A 21212-nucleotide genomic window follows, 5' to 3' on the forward strand; every position below is an offset into this window, starting at 1 on the left:
ATAATTATAATAATAATTATTATTATAATAATTATTATAATTATAATCATAATTATAATCATAATTATAATTATTATTATATATTATAATTATAATTATAATAATTGTAATTAGTAAATTATTATTATAATTGTAATTATAATTATAATAATTGTAATTATAATTAGTATAATTATAATTATTATTATAAAAACATTATAATAATTATAATTATAATTATAATTATAAAAACATTAAATCATCCGTAAGTATTTCAGTGACAATGCGTAATGTTTAAATGGTTTTTTTACAAATAAAATATGCATGTATCGTTTTTCAATATTATTTGTTTATTTCTTTATTATTATTATTAATTTATTATTAACAAAACTTTACAAACCCCTAAAACCGTTAATTTTACTAAGTTGTTTTTGTTTATTCCTTAAAATTATCGATGTCGGGTATACATGGAGGAAATCAATTAGCATTCGGTGCATGTCACACAACCGCACACGTGCCGCTACTGATTCTGACAATGTGGGGACCCAATCTGTCGAGGTTTTTGAACAGGTGAACACTTTCACTACTCCGTTAGAAGTGATTATTTTGACAGTATGGTAAATGTGTTGCAGCTATTGACTTCATGGAATTGTTTCGTGATGGGGTGTCGTTAAACGTTCGTTAGCTCATCGTGTATCTGATTTTTATTGACTTCATGGAATTGTTTCGTCGTGGTTAGGCCATCGGTCTATAGGCTGGTAGGTACTGGGTTCGGATCCCACTCGAGCCATGGGATTTTTAATCCAGATACCGACTCCAAACCCTGAGTAAGGCTCAATGGGTAGGTGTAAACCACTTGCACCGACCAGTGATCCATAACTGGGTTTTTTACAAACAAAATATGCATGTATCGTTTTTCAATATTATTTGTTTATTTGTTTATTATTATTATTAAATTTTTTTTTTTGCAGCAACACGTCTTTTATGTATATATTCAACAACGCAAACCACAACATTCGATACACCATTCATAACAAACATGACAGCATTTAATAACAATTTACCGTCAAATCTCATGTTGATAAGAGGGTGAAAGGAAACTGTTCGGACCACTGACATAAAGCAACTGCGCCTGCACAGACAGTTCTGTATCTAGCTTCTTTGTGCTTGATATTGATTTCTAGTAACAATCCGTACAGTTGCCTGCAGTGGCTGTTCCAGCATATTATCTGCACCGCTGTTGGGGCGGGACGTAGCGTTCGCTTGATGCGTGGTCGGTCTGGGATCGATCCCCGTCAGTGGGTCCAATGGGCTATTTCTTGTTCCAGCCAGTGCACCACGACTGGTATAACAAAGGCCGTAGTATGTACTACCCTGTCTGAGGAATGGTGCATATAAAATACCCCTTACTGCTAATCGAAAAGAGTACCCATGAAGTGGCGACAGCTAGTTTCCTCTCTCTATCTGTATGGTCCTTATCAATATGTCTGACACCATATACCCGTAAATAAAATGTGTTGAGTGCGTCGTTAAATAAAACATGTCGTTCTTTCACCCTTGTAATTAAAATGAAAGAAAGAACCGTTTTATTTAACGACGCACTTAATTAAAATGAGTGTTAATACAATTTGATGGTAATTTGTCAAGAAACTTCTTTCTTTTTCTTCTACTTTTTATAGACAGGACAGCAGTTAGCATAAACCAATTTAAAAAACCACATCCGTAACAAGGCATATCACAGCTGTTGATATACCAGTCGTAACAAAAACGACAACACATACCACAATCTTCGATATACCGCTAACAAAACATAAACTATGTTAGCACATATCACAGCCTTTGATATACCAGCCAGTAAACGCAGACATGACAGCACATACCACACTATTTGATACACCAGTCGTTAATAATTGAAAACTACGCCATAGTATTTAAAAACTAGGGTCTGTCACTTTAAGCTGGCGTCAGAATACAACAAACTCTAGCTTCTATGCTGGGTAGATACTCTCATTTCACATCAGTGAAAAAAAGAGAAAAAAAAAAGCTTCCTGAATTAGGAGATAATCATATGGATTTTTTAGATTTGCGGGTGTTATTGTTTATTTGATCACGCAACGTTTTCATGTTTGACCGAAGGCGTGAGCCTGGGGTCTTTTTTGCGGTGTTTTTTCTCTATTTAATCAAGAGTATTCTATTTTTTATAAACATACTGCTGAGTATATTTATATAGCTTTAGTATCTTTTTATGCAGATGTATGTATCATCGTGTGTTATATATTTTAAGATTATTGTTATTGTTTTACAGAGTTTTTTGCTAGTACCCGCAATAAAGAACTCTATGAAATTGCTTTCGTCTTTTGTTGACGATTAGTAATAGTAACAGTTCTACTACTGAACTATCCACACACACACAAACACACCTCGTAATGCATGGGGACAAGCAACTTGATATATTTATCAACATGTGACTTGTATTCATAAGCGTACGAGACAGGGGCGGGGGGGTGGGGGGTGGGGGGTGGGTGCACATCTCCCCTAGTACTTGAGCAAAATCTCCAATTCGGGCAAAAATGATACAGATATTCGGGAAAAAAATTTCTAACCTGAGACCTTTTTATCATGTATTTTCATCATTGTGTCCTGAAGATTTTAAAATGCGTAGTGATTCGTTCGGAACCCTATTTAGCTGTTTAGCTGTCATTGTCCAGATACGGGCATTTTTGTTTAATTCGGCCAAGATCCAGCTTGCCCCCCCCCCCCCCCCCCCCCCCCCCATCACCACTCTCTACAAATATGGGAGCCTGCACGCCTATGCTTGTGTTACACCGATGTCCGGTTCATCCTACCGACGGAGCAGGAAGAAGGAACTCTTCTTACGTCATGGTCATGGTCATACACATCTGACGCACTGGTTTGCTTTGTTTACAAAGGAACATTCCACCGCAGTCTGAACACTAACACTAAGTGGGGCGCTACGTAGCACAGTGGTAAAGCGTTCGCTTGATGTGCGATCGGTCTCGGATCGATCTCCGTCGGTGGGCCCATTTGGGCTATTTCTCGCTCCAGCCAGTGCACCACGATTGGTGTATCAAAGGCCGTGGTAAGTGTTCTCCTGTCTATGGGATGGTGCATATAAAAGATTCCTTGCTGCTAATCGAAAAGACTAGCCCATGAAGTGGCGACAGAGGGATTCCTCTCTCAATATCTATGTGGTCCTTAATTGTATATCCTATGTCATATAACCGTAAATAAATTGTATTGAGTGTGTAGTTAAATAAAATATTTCCTTCCTTCCTAACACGAAGTGTGAATTTAAGACCTATAACCCCTGCGTGTGTTGTAACCTCACCGTGGTACAGGGGTGTATGCATGCGTCTACAAAAAAACACGCATGCAGTCAGCTGCAATGAAATAATGATATAGTTTGTATGCCCACAACGCAAGCCGGAGACTCATTGGACGCAGCAGTCAGACCACGCGCATGCGCCGCATCCAGTCTATATGGGCCTTTACCACATGCATGTTCCCTGACCCCGTTACAACGTAGTTTGACAAACATCAGTCGTATGTATACCGGATGACCATCTAGGCTAGTATACTATTACACGCGGACCCACAGGGAGGCTGATGAGTGTGTGCCCCCCCACCCCCACCCCACCCCCCACACACCACCCTTGAACGCCATAGACAAACTGTCCCGGGAATTCAATATGTAACACATGCATGTAACGATCAGTTAAAGAAAATTGTTTTGTTTAACGACACCACTAGAGCACATTAATCAATTAATCATCGGCTATTGGCTGTCAAACATTTGGTAATTTCGACATATAGTCTTAGAGAGGAAACCCGCTACATGTTTCCATTAGTAGCAAGGGATCTTTTATATGCACCATCCCACATACAGGATAGCGCATACCACGGCTTTTGATGTACCAATCGTGGTGCAATGGGTCGAGCAAAACATTGCCCAGTGGGCCCACCGACGGGGATCGATCCCAGACCGACCACGCATCAAGCGACCGCTTTACCACTGGGCTACGTCCCGCTCCCCGATCAGTTAAAGTTTGTTTTGTTTATCGACACCACTAGAGCAGATATATTTCTTAATCATCTATTATTGAATGTCAAACATTTCGTAATTTTGACGTATAGTCTTAGAGAGGAAACCCGCTAATTTGTTCCTTTAGTAGCAGAAGATCGTTTTATATGCATCATCCCACAGACATGATAGCACATACCACGTCCGTTTATGCACCAATCGTGGTGCACTGGCTAGAACGAGAAATAGTCCATTGGGCTTAATGATGGTGACCGACGTCAGACCGACCGCGCATCAGGCGAGCGTTTCACCACTGAGCTACGTCTCGCCCCTTGAATATAACGAGTGAGGACCTTTTTTCAGTGAGGCGCTTCTGGAGGGTGATTTTCTGTTCATAATGCATGTTGGCGTACTTTTGTAATACTGCAGATGCCCTTTTTTAGACATTGCACCCCATCCATGGAAACACCCTACGGTCGCCCCTGTTAATGTACATGGTAACTATCATACATTTAGCAATGTTTGTACACCATATTTCCGGCGCTCTATTTGAGGGTTGTTACCGGAAACAATTGTTTCGCTACTTCCATGCGCAGTACGAGAAATCAGTGTGTCCATTGTGAGGCGGTGACTGGACTATCAGGATTATCAGCGGGCTGTTAATTTGACGCAGGACTTCAGAGGTGGTGTGGTTTTAACTATGATCTCCAATATATTCACAATACAAGCGGTACTGCTTCTCATTTATATAATTCACAACCACATCGGTGAGTATGTTGATTTAGTTTGTTCTGGTTATAAGTTTTAAGAAGTTACTTATCGCAATACAAGTTATTAAAATAATAATAATAATAATAATAATAATAATAATAATACAAAAAATAATTTGTTTTTAAATAAATAATAAATAAATAAATAAATAAATAAATAAATAAACAAATAAACAAATAAATAAACACAAAACAAAAACAAAAAAACCCCAGAAGAAAATGAAAATTAGATGTCATTTCAATCATTTGAAACAGCACATATTGTCTACATTTGTTTTGTATGTATTGTGTGTGTGGGGGGGGGGGGGGGGGGGGACGTAGCCCAGTGGTAAAGCGCTCATACTGTCTACATTTATTTGTTTTGTATGTATGTGTGTGTGGGGGGGGGGGGGGGGGGTACGTAACCCAGTGGTAAAGCGCTCATACTGTCTACATTTGTTTTGTATGTATTGTGTGTAGGGGGGGGGGGGGGCGGGACGTAGCCCAGTGGTAAAGCGCTAATACTGTCTACATTTGTTTTGTATGTATTGTGTGTGTGTGTGGGGGGGGGGGTGGACGTAGCCCAGTGGTAAAGCGCTAATACTGTCTACATTTGTTTTGTATGTATTGTGTGTGTGGGGGGGGGGGGCGTAGCCCAGTGGTAAAGCGCTCATACTGTCTACATTTGTTTTGTATGTATTGTCGGCGGGGGGGGGGCGTGACGTAACGCAGTGGTAAAGCGCTCATACTGTCTACATTTGGTTTGTATGTATTGTGGTGGGGGGGGGGGGTGAGACGTAGCCCAGTGGTAAAGCGCTCATACTGTACATTTGTTTTGTATGTATTGTTGGGGGGGGGGGCGTGACGTAACGCAGTGGTAAAGCGCTCATACTGTCTACATTTGGTTTGTATGTATTGTGGTGGGGGGGGGGGGGTGAGACGTAGCCCAGTGGTAAAGCGCTCATACTGTACATTTGTTTTTTATGTATTGTGGGGGGGGGGGGCGGGACGTAACGTAGTGGTAAAGCGCTCATACTGTCTACATTTGTTTTTTATGTATTGTGGGGTGAGGGTGGGGGGGGGGGGCGTAGCCCAGTGGTAAAGCGCTCATACTGTCTACATTTGGTTTGTATGTATTGTGGGGGGGGGGGGGCGTAGCCCAGTGGTAAAGCGCTCATACTGTCTACATTTGCTTTGTATGTATTGTGTGTGGGGGGGGGGGACGTAGCCCAGTGGTAAAGCGCTCATACTGTCTACATTTGGTTTTTATGTATTGTGGGGGGGGGGGGGGGTGGGGGGGACGTAGCCCAGTGGTAAAGCGCTCATACTGTCTACATTTGTTTTGTATGTATTCTGGGGTGGGGGGTGGGGGGGCGTAGCCCAGTGGTAAAGCGCTCATACTGTCTACATTTGTTTTGTATGTATTGTGTGGGGGGGGGGGGGGGCTGGACGTAGCCCAGTGGTAAAGCGCTCATACTGTCTACATTTGGTTTGTATGTATTGTGTGTGTGGGGGGGGGGGGGGCTGGACGTAGCCCAGTGGTAAAGCGCTCATACTGTCTACATTTGGTTTGTATGTATTGTGTGTGTGGGGGGGGGGGGGGGCGTAGCCCAGTGGTAAAGCGCTCATACTGTCTACATTTGTTTTGTATGTATTGTGTGTGTGTGGGGGGGGGGACGTAGCCCAGTGGTAAAGCGCTCATACTGTCTACATTTGTTTTGTATGTATTGTGTGTGTGGGGGGGGGGGGGACGTAGCCCAGTGGTAAAGCGCTCATACTGTCTACATTTGTTTTGTATGTATTGTGTGGGGGGGGGGGGGGGGGACGTAGCCCAGTGGTAAAGCGCTCATACTGTCTACATTTCGTTTGTATGTATTGTGGGGGGGGGGGGGCGTAGCCCAGTGGTAAAACGCTCATACTGTCTACATTTGCTTTGTATGTATTGTGTGGAGGGGGGGTGGGGGGGGCGTAGCCCAGTGGTAAAGCGCTCATACTGTCTACATTTGGTTTGTATGTATTGTGGGGGGGGGGGGGGACGTAGCCCAGTGGTAAGGCGCTCATACTGTCTACATCTGTTTTGTATGTATTTGTGGGGGGGGGGGGGGTGGCGAGACGTAGCCCAGTGGTAAAGCGCTCATACTGAATACATTTGTTTTTTATGTATTGTAGGGGGGGGGGGGGGCGAAACGTAGCTCAGTGGTAAAGCGCTCATACTGTCTACATTTGTTTTGTATGTATTGTGTGTGTGTGGGGGGGGGACGTAGCCCAGTGGTAAAGCGCTCATACTGTCTACATTTGGTTTGTATGTATTGTGTGTGTATGGGGGGGGGGGGGGCGTAGCCCAGTGGTAAAGCGCTCATACTGTCTACATTTGGTTTGTATGTATTGTGTGTGTGTGTGGGGGGGGGGGGGACGTAGCCCAGTGGTAAAGCGCTCATACTGTCTACATTTGGTTGTATGTATTGTGTGTGTGGGGGGGGGGGGGGACGTAGCCCAGTGGTAAAGCGCTCATACTGTCTACATTTGGTTTGTATGTATTGTGTGTGTGTGGGGGGGGGGGGGACGTAGCCCAGTGGTAAAGCGCTCATACTGTCTACATTTGGTTTGTATGTATTGTGTGTGTGGGGGGGGGGGGACGTAGCCCAGTGGTAAAGCGCTCATACTGTCTACATTTGGTTTGTATGTATTGTGTGTGTGGGGGGGGGGGGGGACGTAGCCCAGTGGTAAAGCGCTCATACTGTCTACATTTGGTTTGTATGTATTGTGGGGGGGGGGACGTAGCCCAGTGGTAAGGCGCTCATACTGTCTACATCTGTTTTGTATGTATTGTGGGGGGGGGGGGGGGCGAGACGTAGCCCGTGGTAAAGCGCTCATACTGAATACATTTGTTTTTTATGTATTGTAGGGGGGGGGGGCGAAACGTAGCTCAGTGGTAAAGCGCTCATACTGTCTACATTTGGTTTTTATGTATTGTGTGGGGGAGGAGGGGGGGGGACGTAACCCAGTGGTAAAGCGCTCATACTGTCTACATTTGTTTTGTATGTATTGTGGAGGGGGGGGGGGGGGGGGGGGGGCGTAGCCCAGTGGTAAAGCGCTCATACTGTCTACATTTGGTTTGTATGTATTGTGTGTGTTGGGGGGGGGGGGACGTAGCCCAGTGGTAAAGCGCTCATACTGTCTACGTCTGTTTTGTATGTATTGTGTCGGGGGGGGGGGGGGCGTAGCCCAGTGGTAAAGCGCTCATACTGTCTACATTTGGTTTTTATGTATTGTGTGGGGGAGGGGGGGGGGGGCGGGACGTAACCCAGTGGTAAAGCGCTCATACTGTCTACATCTGTTTTGTATGTATTGTGGGGGGGGGGGGGGGACGTAGCCCAGTGGTAAAGCGCTCATACTGTCTACATTTGGTTTTGTATGTATTGGGGGGGGGGGGGGGGACGTAGCCCAGTGGTAAAGCGCTCATACTGTCTACATTTGTTTTGTATATATTGGGGGGGTGGGGGGAAACGTAGCCCAGTGGTATAGCGCTCATACTGTGTACATTTGTTTTGTATGTATTGTGGTGGAGGGGGAGGGGGCTGTACGTATCCCAGTGGTAAAGCGTTCATACTGTCTACATTTGTTTTGTATGTATTGTGTTTGTGTGTGGGGGGGGGGGGGGGGGGGGACGTAACCCAGTGGTAAAGCGCACACCTGATGTGCCATAGGTCTAAGATCGGTCATTGGTGGTCAGCTGATTTCGGTTATTTTTCGTCCCTGCCACTCCCCACAACTGGTACAGCAAAGGCCGTGGTATGTACTACCTTATATGTGAGATACTGTATAGAAAAATAAAACCGGGCTCGCTTCTTATGGTAAAGAGTAGCCCATTGCGTGACGGCAGCGGGTTTCCTCTTTCATTATCTGAATAGTTTTTACGATATGTCCGAAGCAATAGGGTGTAGTTAAAACGTATCATTCTCTCTTTTATTTCTGTCTCATGCTCTAACCACCTCTATCCTTCGCTCTATCTCTTTCTTCCCATCACTGTCTCTCTCTCTCTCTCTCTCTCTCTCTCTCTCTCTCTCTCTCTCTCTCTCTCTCTCTCTCTCTCTCTCTCTCTCTCTCTCTCTCTCTCTCTCTCTCGCATTACACATATATATAATATATGTATGTGTGTGTGTGTGTGTGTGTGTATATATATATATATTAGAGAGAGAGACAGAGCGAGAGACAGACAGAGAGAGAGAGAGAGAGAGAGAGAGAGAGAGAGAGAGAGAGAGAGAGAGAGAGAGAGAGAGAGAGAGCAATATACTCTCTTTCTTTCTCTTCCTTTCTCTCTTTATATATACACATGTATATCTTTCTTTCCTCCCTCTCTCTCTCTCCCTCTCTCTCTCTCTCTTTCTCTTTCACTCCATCTCTCTGTCTGTGTGTACCTGATGAATATTGATTTTACTTTACTTATCACACATAAATACTAAAAAAGAAGAAAACAATCGATATATTACTTATTTCCAAACGTAAATATGAAATCTTTGATTTTGCCGACTTTGAGAAAGCGTTCTACCGTTGAACCACGTGTCACACGTGGCGTCGATCTATAATTTTAATGAGGGAAGGGGGCAGGCTATTAATTTATTGCCATTCTTAGTTTTTGCCGTGTCATATAATGAACTACCGTTTAACAACACTCCAGCTCAATGATCTCAAATCTATTCCGTGTAAAACAAAGGTAGCACCTTGTGGAAAACCAAAATTAATTACTTTACGAAAAACAGAAGGGATCAGGTCCTTTGGGTCCCTACATAAACCCGCGCCTGGGTCTCGTTTTAGTGAAAACCCAAACATTTTACTATCGATGTGTATAATCGAGAGTTTATACAATATATATTGTATTCTGTGTGCACAGGTAAAATCCATACAGTATAAAATAGCCATTGTGTTCTGATCAGAGATCGCTCACACCGTGCGACAATCAGATCGGCCGGTCGGCGTACACGTACAGTCCCTATACGGCGTTACTTGGTGCGAGTCATAGACGGGTTGGTATCGTTATACGGAGGGGAAACATTTACTCAGCAGTTATAATTGGATGTGATTGTTCTTGTGTTTGTTACTCACCGAGTGTCGGCGGATGTGTGTCGAGCGAGTTGGTCTCACATACCAACTATTGACTACTTGTTCGTGTGTCACTAAACATAGAGTGGTTCAGTGTAATTAAAGTCGAGTGTGTTTGTGAAATTGTGTGTGATATAGGAGATTACTGTGTGACAATAAAACAAAACATATGGGAATGGGTATGCGCACGCACATTCACACACACAACCACGCACATTCACATACACACAACCACACACACACACACACACATGAGAGAGAGAGAGAGAGAGAGAGAGAGAGAGAGAGAGAGAGAGAGAGAGAGAGACACACACACACACACACTCATACATATACATACACACACACTCAGACATACACACACACTCAGACACACACACACACACTCAGACACACACACTCACACACACTCAGACACACACACTCACACACACTCAGACACACACACACGAGCACGCACACTGAATAATCGGTATCGTACATCCCATGAATCTTAAAGGGCACACTCACACAGCCACACTCACAAACACTCACAAACACACACAAATATGTACAGACATACACACACTCGCATAATACATACACATGCATATACACACGGGCACCCCGATTTTTACACACACACACACACACACACACACACACACACACACACACACACACACACACACACACACACACACACATACATACATACATACATACATACATACATACGTACGTTACATACATACATACATACACATATACACACAAATACACACTCGCACTCACACACATACGAACACACACACACACACACACATACATACAAAATGTACATACACAACTACACACACACATACACACACATACACACACCTAACATATTATACAGACATGCGCACACGTAGAGACATATATATGCATACACACATACACATACATGCAAACATGCACATACAAACACACATACACACATACACACGTAGGCACACACACATGTACGCACGCTCCCATCGAACTCAAATTAAAATAAATGTTGGTGTATTGCAAAAGAAACAAAATAATAAAATAAATGGAGAAACAACGCCCGAAAACGTATTAAAAAAAGTAATAATCATTAAATAAATAAATAATGAAATAAATAATGAAATAAAACCCAAGAAAACAAACAAGAAACAGCAAACATAATATAAAACTTCGTTTTGTTTAACAACCCAATTAGAGCACATTGGTAATTTTGATATATAGTCTTAGAGAGGAAACCTGCTACATTTTCCCATTAGTAGTAAGGGATCTTTTATATGCACTGTGACGGTACATGCTCTTTTTTTTTTCGCCTGTGGCGATGTTAATTGTTTCAGAGGGCCGTATGCGGCGTGGTTACGTAATACCCCCGCGCGATGGTGGTCGAGCTGTTCCCAATATGCACTTAGACCAGGTGGGCACTTTGTTACGTAATACCTCCGCGCGACCGTACCCCCTAGTACACACCCAGACCAGTTGCGGAGGCCATGTGGCCAGTAGTTACGTAATAACTCCGGTAGAACGGTTTATGACCGGGGTATTTCTGGCGAACTGGCGACAGTATGTCTGGTCATCTAAGAAAATATATCGACTCTGGGAGTGGTGGAAATTCACATGATAGGTGAGGGCCCCCAGGCGATATTCGCTGTCTCTGAGATTTTTTGAATAAATAGATAGGATTTTAGAGATATCGGGGAGAAACTTTGGAAGGCTGCAGGGGAACGAACGTCGTCCACTGAACGATCTATATAAGTTCAGTCCGGACGTGGTAAATATATTGTTCTGCTCTGTTGTATAACCTTGATGTGATTGATGTGACTTTAAATATTTTAATACTGTATTATACCAATATTATTTAGACAGTGTTTCCGGTAATCTGACGAAGTAAATTGTAGGCTTCACTGTTCTAAAATTATTAAAGCTTAACCAGTCATCCTAGAGGACCTAGGTAAACTGTAGGTTATTGTCTTTATTGTGATAGGTACCAGTATTAATTCTGTATAACAAGGTTACCGAATGAGTATTTAAGGGTTAATTTAAAATTAACCAGTTAGGAATAGAGTTGTAATTCCTTTATTAATTAAGTTCCCCTGGCAGCGTTTCTCAATTATCACATGTGTGCGTGTTGTATCACGGTGAAGTGATTAGAATATTGTGTAAACTAGACACCTAGTGATTAACTAATTAAGTGATTAGTTCTGGGTTGTTATTATTATTGTTGTTGTTAATTAATTAACTGCGGCAAATATATTTGTCAGCTTAAGGTTAATACAGATTCCAAAGTGTATTGTGTTTTGTTGTGTTTTCTAGTGAACTAACGTGCTATATATATATACTTTATATAATATCGTATCTCTGATTATACCTAGAGCCGAGCCACTCGGGTTTTGGACTGCCCGATACAGAGAGATCTAATAGATATACAGTTAGGAGAGATATTTGGATAATCGTGTTTTATTCAGTTACGGGTATTATAGGATCCCCGTGACATGCACCATCCCACAGACAGGATAGTACATACCACGGCCTTTGAAATACCAGTCGTGGTGCACTGGCTAGAGCCAGAAATAGCTCAATTGATTCACCGACGGGGATCGATCTTAGACCGACCGCGCATCAAGCGAGCGTTTTCCCACTGGGTAGGTTCCGCCCTCCAGTTACGTATAAATGCCGAAGCACAATGCGCGTGCATGCATTTATACAACACAGGGAACACCAACAAACGTAGACAATCTAAATATTTATAAAAATTTTAATATTTATTGACTTGATTATTCAGTTACTTCATAACTGTGCTCTAGTGTCGGGGTTTATAATATCAGTCATCACAGTTTATAACAGTGATACATCATCAGTTTATAAGATTGATCTGTCGTCACAGTTTATAACATTGGTCTATCATTACAGTTTATAACATTAGACTATCATTACAGTTTATAACATTGATCTAGCATTACAGTTTATAACATTAGACTATCATTACAGTTTATGACATTGGTCAATCGTTACAGTTTATAAGAGTGACCTGTCGTCACAGTTTATAATAGTGATATATCGTAACAGTTTATAACATTGGTATATCGTTTATAATATTGGTCTATCGTTAGTTTATAGCATTGGTGTATCGTTACAGTCTATAACATTGGTCTATCGTTACATTTTATAACATTGGTGAATCGATACAGTTTATAACAGTGGTTTATCGTCACAGTTTATAACATTGGTCTATCATCTCAGTTTATAACAGTGATGTATCTTAACAGTTTATTAAATAGGCCTAGCGCCACAGCTTATAACAGTCAGTTTACAATAGTGATCTATGGTTATAATTTATAATAATGGTCTATCGTCAAAGTTTACAACAATGCTCTGTCGTCAAAGTTTATAACAGTGACATACCGTCTAAAGTTTAAACAGTGGCCTATCGTCAGAATGGTAAGAATGGTCTATCGTTACAGTTTAAAACAGTGGTATGTCGTCAGTTTATAACAGTGGTCTGTCTTTACGGCGTATAACATTGGTCAATCGTCAGTTTATAGTAGTGGTCTATGGTTATAATTTATAATAATGGTCTATCGTTACAGTTTTATAACAGTGGTATATTGTCACAGCATATACCATTGGCTATCGTCACTTTTTATAACAATGGTATATCTTCACATTTTATATCGTCACAGTTTGCAACAGTGGTCTAACGTCAAAAATGTTTAACAATGGTCTATCGTCAGAGTGTCTATCGTAACAGTTTATAACAGTGGTCTATCGTTACAGTTTATAACAGTGGTATATCGTCAAAGTTTTTAACAGTGGTCTATCTTTCAGTTTATAACAGTGGTCTACCGTCACAGGGTATAACAGTGGTCTATCGTTACAGTTTATAACAGCGGTCTATCATTACAGTTTATAACAGTGGTATATCGTCAACGTTTTTAACAGTGGTCTATCGTTACAGTTTATAACAGTGGTCTATCGTCACAGTTTATAACAGTGGTCTATCGTTACAGTTTATAACAGTGGTATATGGTCACAGTTTATAACAGTGGTCTATCGTCACACTTTATTATATAGCAGTGGTCTATCGTTACAGTTTATAACAGTGGTCTATCGTTACAGTTTATAACAGTGGTATATCGTCAAAGTTTTTAACAGTGGTCTATCTTTCAGTTTATAACAGTGGTCTACCGTCACAGGGTATAACAGTGGTCTATCGTTACAGTTTATAACAGCGGTCTATCGTTACAGTTTATAACAGTGGTATATCGTCAACGTTTTTAACAGTGGTCTATCGTTACAGTTTATAACAGTGGTCTATCGTCACAGTTTATAACAGTGGTCTATCGTTACAGTTTATAACAGTGGTATATGGTCACAGTTTATAACAGTGGTCTATCGTCACACTTTATTATATAGCAGTGGTCTATCGTTACAGTTTATAACAGTGGTCTATCGTTACAGTTTATAACAGTGGTCTATCGTCACAGTTAATAACAGCGGTCTATCGTTACAGTTTATAACAGTGGTATATCGTCACAGTTTATAACAGTGGTCTATCGTCACAGTGTGTAGCAGTGGTATATCGTCACAGTGTATAACAGTGGTCTATCGTCACAGTGTATAACAGTGGTATATCGTTACAGTTTATAACAGTGGTATATCGTCACAGTTTATAACAGTGGTCTATCGTCATAGCTTATAACAGTGATCTATCGTCACAGCTTATAACAGTGATCTATCGTCACAGCTTATAACAGTGATCTATCGTCACAGCTTATAACTGATCCATCGTCACAGCTTATAACAGTGGTATATCTTCACAGTTTCAGGTGCTCGATGCTTAGCTTGTTCTCGCCTGGACAAGAAATGTGTCATAGAATATCAACTTCCGTTTATGATCGGCAGCAACGTGTGTGAAAAGGTCCGGTCAGATTCCACAACCGGTAAGTGTACGTGCTAGAACGTAGACTATATATGTCAGATTGTTTCGTGAACACAATATAACAGAATAATATTTATGCTGTTAAACCTACTTATTTCTTAACGCCAGTGACTTTTGGCATGTATTTTGTTTTAGCAACTCCAGTGGTAAAGCGATCGCCTGGTGCGCCGTCGGTCTGGGGTCAATTTCAATCATTTTACCTTTGTGCTACACCCCGCCCCTTTCTTGTTAGACGAAACTATTAGTTTGCTTCAATGTAGGAAACGAGATTGAATCAGGAACCGGTCTCGGCGGCGCAGTGGTTAAGCCATCGGACTACAGGCTGGTAGGTGCAGGGTTCGTAGCCCGGTACCGGCGCCAACCCAAAGCGAGTTCTTAAGGGCTTAGTGGGTAGGTGTAAGGTCACTACACCCTCTTCTCTCTCACTAACCACTAACCAACTAACAACTAACCAACTGTCCTGGACAGACAGCCCAGATAGTTGAGTGTGTGCCCAGGACAGCGTGCTTGAACCTTAATTGGATTATAAGCACGAAAATAAGTTGAAATGAACATGAATCAGGGACGGGATTTAGCACAGTCGGGCGAGTACTCGCCTGAGGTCCTTGCGTTGCAGCATCGAACAACTCGGTGGACCCATTCGACTGATCTTGTTTTTTTAATCGTCCCAACCATTGCACCACGACTGGTCAAATTCCGTGGTATGTGCTTTCCTGTCTGTGGGATGATGCGTATAAAATATCCCTTGCTGCTAATGACAAACAATGTAGTGGGTTTCCTCTGATGACTGCGAGTCAGAATTACTAAATGTTTGACATCCCATAACCGATGATTAATTAATTAATGTGCTCTAGTGGTGTAGCTGAACAAAAAAACAAAGAAAGAAAGAAATGTTTTATTTAATGACGCACTTAACACATTTTATTTACGGTTAAATGGCGTCAAACATATGGTGAAGGACCACACAGATAATGAGAGAGGAAACCCGCTGTCGCCACTTCATGGGCTACTCTTTTCGATTAGCAGCAAGGGATCTTTTATATGCACCATCCCACAGACAGGGTAGTACATACCACGGCCTTTGATATACCAGTCGTGGTGCACTGACTGGAATGAGAAATAGACCAATGGTCCCACCGACGGGGATCGATCCCACACCGACCGCGCATCGAGCGAGCGCTGTACCACTGGCTACGCCCCGCCCCCCACAACCCCCCCCCCCCAAAAAAAAAAAACCCCACCTTTTATACCGATTCTTATTGCAGGCCGCAGTTGGGGTCTAGCTCACTAGATCGAACCCCTCAACGAACCTGTTCTCTTACCAGGCTTTCCCGTTCCAACCAGTGCCCCTCGAATGATATATCACCGTTGTATGTGCTGTCCTGTCTGTCGGAAAGTGCATATCAAAGATCCCTTACTGACAATGGAAACATGCAACGGGCTCCCTCTAACTGTATATTATGTCAGAATTAACCAAAGTTCTCTAGTGGTATCTTTATACATGATGTGCACTTTACTTCACAAGGGCCTGATATGACCTAGCGATCGGCTATTTCAACATAATTTACGATGACACAGTCTTTATAGCCTTTTGTATTGCATATTACGTGTGTTTGTCGTTCCATACACAACCGGATATCATGTATTACGACACCATTATTGGGAGGAATAAGTCGTGGGAGGGAGGGGGGAGATAGTGAGAGAGAGAGAGAGAGAGAGAGAGAGAGAGAGAGAGAGAGAGAGAGAGAGAGAGAGAGAGAGAGAGAGAGAGAGAGAGAGCGAGCGGGGGAGGAAACAAGTATTTATTATAATATATTACTTGAGGGTTTGGGAGGCTGGCGATGTTTTAATGCACAAATCAACATCATTGTTCATAATTCTCTCCTGCGTTAAGTCCGAAACTATATGACAGTAAACTCGGGACAGTCTCTTTAAATTGACTTTATTTACAGAACTGGAACTCTGCAAACGACACCCAGAAGGCTACCATCTGCAATGCGAGCTCAACAATCTGTCAGAAATCAACTGTAAACTGCCATGTACGTCGCTGAAGCAAGTCGGGACCGGCAGACGAACAGGAAACGGAAGTGAGTCAGTGACGTCATTCAGTTGGCCGACAGTGACTATGTTGGGAGTGATGATTGTGATCCAGTTATCCGGAATTACATGTATCTGACGTCATTCTTGTCTGTTGTTCTTTTCGAAAAGAGTACGGGTAGGGTGAGATGGGGGGGGGGGGGGGGGGGGGGGGGAGCTGTGGCTTCGTTAATTAATTCAGTCATCCGTTCTTGATTCATCATTCCATTTTTGTTTAAATTTAACGGGTAATTCATTTATTCATTCGTTATTTCACTCATTCTTCTATTAGGGGTGGGTGAGAGTGGGTGGCTTTTATTTCATAATTAATATAATTCAGTCATCTGTTCATACTTGCCAACCCTATCGCTTTACGCGGTACGCTACTTGTTGCTTTAGTGTTCTACCGCCAACCGCATTTTAAAGCTTTCCTACCACTTTCAGAAAAAAAAGTAAAAAAGAAACACAATTTAAGCTTTAAAGGGACATTCCTGAGTTTGCTGCAGTTTTTAAGATGCGATCGACTAACAAAGACTTTTTAACGATTGTAGTTACATAAGAAATATTTTTTTCTGCATAAAATATTAGTGGCTGTATATTAAATGTGTTTCTGATCGTAATATTTGTACTAGGTTAAATTTCATCTTATTTCCTAAAATATTGTATTTTCGTACGTACGAAATTATTTGAAGACAAAATCCAGTTTGGGCTTCTTACAAATATTAAGACGACCAGAAACACATTGAATATACAGACACTGATACTCTAAACAAGAACATATATTTAATATGCAAGTTTAATCATAGAGATATTTTATTAGTCGGAAACATCTTACAATGCAGCAAACTCGGGAATGTCCCTTTAAATTGCGTTTGGTTTAAATCGATATCAAATAATGATTAATTCAGCTTGTTTCAGTAAGCACTCCGGCTAGTGAGTCGTGACTAGGTCTAGGGTATTCCGCGTCGTCATGGTAACTTGGTTCCCGCCGTTTCTGCTTGCGGCCTCTGGCGGAAAACTGTATATTCACAAATAAAAGCGACACTTTGGTTGGCTGCACATAAACTACTGACCAATCGAAACACAAGAAACCTATCAAAAATCGCCCTTGCCTGGACGTTGATCACCCCCACCCCTTCCTGTTGACCGAAGGCAGATACAGGAGGGGACCACCCCTTTTTACAGACAGCTTAACCCAACCAGAGAAGAGGGAGGTTCAGGCAATATGCAGACCGCTCCAAACCCCTCAGTTCAACAAACCCCATTTCAAGTGGACAATGGGGGGGGGGGGGGGGGGGGGAGTTGATAGGAAGTAGGAACCTATCCCCCCCCCAAAAAAAAAAACACACACTTATGTTTCCGGTGCTTCGCCAAAACAAATCTGGCAGGAATAAGGGGTGTAGATGTTTTGAACAGGGCCAGACATGCCAACTGTGATTTGCCTATAGCCAACATCACGATTTGGAATAACGGGTACCTTGACATCCCCCTGTCCCGACCCTCGGAAATAGACATCATCCTTATAAATGGCGTTGCCCATAAAATGAACTTTCAGGACAAACTGGCTAAATGCGCCAAGTGCCAGAGGTGGGGACACACAGTTAAAAAAGTGCAGGTCTACCAGAGAGCACCCCATGTGTTCCCGGTGTGTGGCTAGTCACCCCAAGAGGTTACACCGACAACCCGTGCTCGAGGGCAGTCTCCTGCGCTAACTGCCGGCGACCTCACTGCACCTCTGCTAGGGAGTGCCAAGATCATATCAAAGCCATTTAAATTCTGGCTGAGAGAAAGGCTAAGGCAAATTCTCAGGTAAGGGGTGCTAGGGTTCCATCCGCCTCCCCTCCCCCCCCCCCATCTGCTTCGCATGCACACCTAGACCCACCCACCCCCCACCCCCAAACTCAGGACACATTTATTAACAACCAAGGGAGACCTAAACCGGTTGCTAACCCTAACCGTCAAATCACCGCTCTTGACTTTTTAAGAATTATGTCAGGCCATTTTTGGACGAAGCAATAAAAAATGTCCCTCATCAAAAATAGTGTTTTGCCAATATCGAGGGTGCCACCAAAGCGGCTTGCGAGGTACTGAACAAACATCTTGCCATTAAAACAGAGACGGCCTCTGTTCATACTAGATATCTAAAATGGTATAAGGAAAGGAATTTAGTAGACCTGACAGAGGAGTTAAATAACGCAGTTGATTAATTAAATGAGTTAATTATTAGTAACTAGCATTGTTTCGTACCACATAGCTAATAAATCTAATGATAATGATAATAATATTAATAATAATTTGAATATTAAACATAATAACTATATTAATTTAAATACAGTTAACTAATTAAAGGTCTTATGGTAGTTCAGTGGAACGCCCAAGGGTCTCCGCGCTCATGGGGCAGAAATAAAAAATATATATTTGGCTGATAATAATAATGGTATTGATGTAACCATTCAAGAAACCTGGATTGCAATTTTAACTCCTAATCAAAAACAATCAAAACGTTTTTCTCAATATAAAATTCCTGGTTATACTGATCTCTTATTTAAAGTTGATGTCACTTACTAAAGGTGGTATCACTACTTTTGGATAAAGTGGTGTTTGTAAATTAGGCACCATTCTGGAGACAGCTGCCTGGGTAGGGAAGATATACATAAATATTTTGAAAATCTGTAAAATGTCAAAGCAAAAACTATTAGGCTATCATTATGCAACTTTCATCACGCAACTTTAAAGTGCTCTTTACTCACGTTAGACAATGCGGTGAACCTCAATGAGATTCAGGCCGACCATGTTTCCGGAATTTTCCGAAAAATCTGGAATTATAATCCGGTACCCGGAATTCCGGAATTGATGCCAAATATCCGGATTTTTTTCTTCAAATTTACTAACAATTTGTTTTTGTCAAGTAAATAATTCTTATTACATTCTCCATTTCAACCTGAACTCTGTGATAGTCTGTATTGTCTACAGTTTTGTGCCATTACTAAGACGTGTGTCTATTTGCTGTATTTGTCAACAGCCGACCAAAGAACATATTTTTTACAATCGAGTAAACTGAAACCATATATGAGACCCATCCAAAGCTTCAAATTATAAATTATTAAACAATATTGTTGCATTTGAGACATATCCCACACTTATATAGAAAAAACTCTCGTGTCCATTATTGCGATTCAGAGTTTCAAACCATAATCTTCCTATTGAAACTGGCAGATGGAAAAAATTGTATTAGTAAACAATCGAATATGTCCATTATGCGTTTCATTATATATTCGCATGTATGTTTTTTTAAGAATGAAAGAAATTGCTATTTACCCGCTTTCTGTCAATCAAAACCAAATATATATAAATTTTATACATCATTTAACTCTGAAAAAGCTGGAATGAATGAATGAATGAATGTTTAACGACACCCCAGCACGAAAAATACATCGGCTATTGGGTGTCAAACTATGGTAATGCAAATAAATAAAGTGATGATCAACATCAATATAAAAATTCAAGGTTTAAACAAAAACAGTGTAAAGAACTGTGCAAAAAAACAAATACAAATATCACAGAATTTTACGGACACTGAATTTTACTCTAAACTTCAATTTGTGCTGTATTGGCCATTCTCAAAGAGAATGTTACACCCCTGCACCACGGTAAGGTTACAGCACGCGCAGGAGCTGAAAAAGCTGGTGTCCTTAGAAAACTTTCTATATTTTGTAACTTAGTTATGAATACTTTAAAACCCTCTGGCTGATTTTCTGTGTATTTTTTATATTTATGTATGTTATTGTACTTTCACCATCGTGTTCCAATGTATTAATTGTTCTATGTAAACATATCCTCATATGCCGTGGACTACGGCTTGAGTGTAAATAAAAGTTCAGTTCAGTTCAGTCACCAACTTTGACGTCCGCGCTCACCGCGAGGTACTCACATCGATCGACCGCGCTCACCGCGAGGTACTCACATCGATCGACCGCGCTCACCGCGAGGTACTCACATCAATCGACCGCGCACTATTGTCTTTCTTTTTGAAATGGTATTAGCTCTGAAATTTTTAATAATAAACTTATCAATTTATTTTTTGGTAACCTCTGCAGCTTAATTACTTCTGTCTGGCACGTCAATATTTATTTGATAGGTTGGGCAGAAGTATTTTTAATTCTATGTTTTACGTGCTTTATGTTGTTGTTGTATGCAAGGGTGTGTATGTATATTGCTCGGTAAGGGGGGGAGGGGGGGGGCTTACCTGGCAGTAATACTTTCCCGCTTCCGGAATATTGCATGTTATATTTTTGTTTTTAGTTTTGGCATTATGCTTTTT

General features: G+C 41.6%; 1 protein-coding gene across 1 annotated transcript; it reads left to right on the forward strand.

Moving 5' to 3' along the window:
• The first annotated feature begins 4630 nt into the window (after window positions 1-4630).
• LOC121377409 lies at window positions 4631-16996 on the forward strand. Its single transcript, XM_041505388.1, has 3 exons — window positions 4631-4788; window positions 14697-14816; window positions 16768-16996. Exons 1-3 carry the CDS (start codon window positions 4722-4724, stop codon window positions 16989-16991), a joined length of 411 nt encoding a protein of 136 aa, XP_041361322.1. The 5' UTR covers window positions 4631-4721; the 3' UTR covers window positions 16992-16996.
• The last annotated feature ends 4216 nt before the right edge of the window (window positions 16997-21212 follow it).

The sequence above is a fragment of the Gigantopelta aegis genome, chromosome 7 (assembly GCF_016097555.1).
Source record: "Gigantopelta aegis isolate Gae_Host chromosome 7, Gae_host_genome, whole genome shotgun sequence".
Classification (NCBI taxonomy): Eukaryota; Metazoa; Mollusca; class Gastropoda; order Neomphalida; family Peltospiridae; genus Gigantopelta; species Gigantopelta aegis.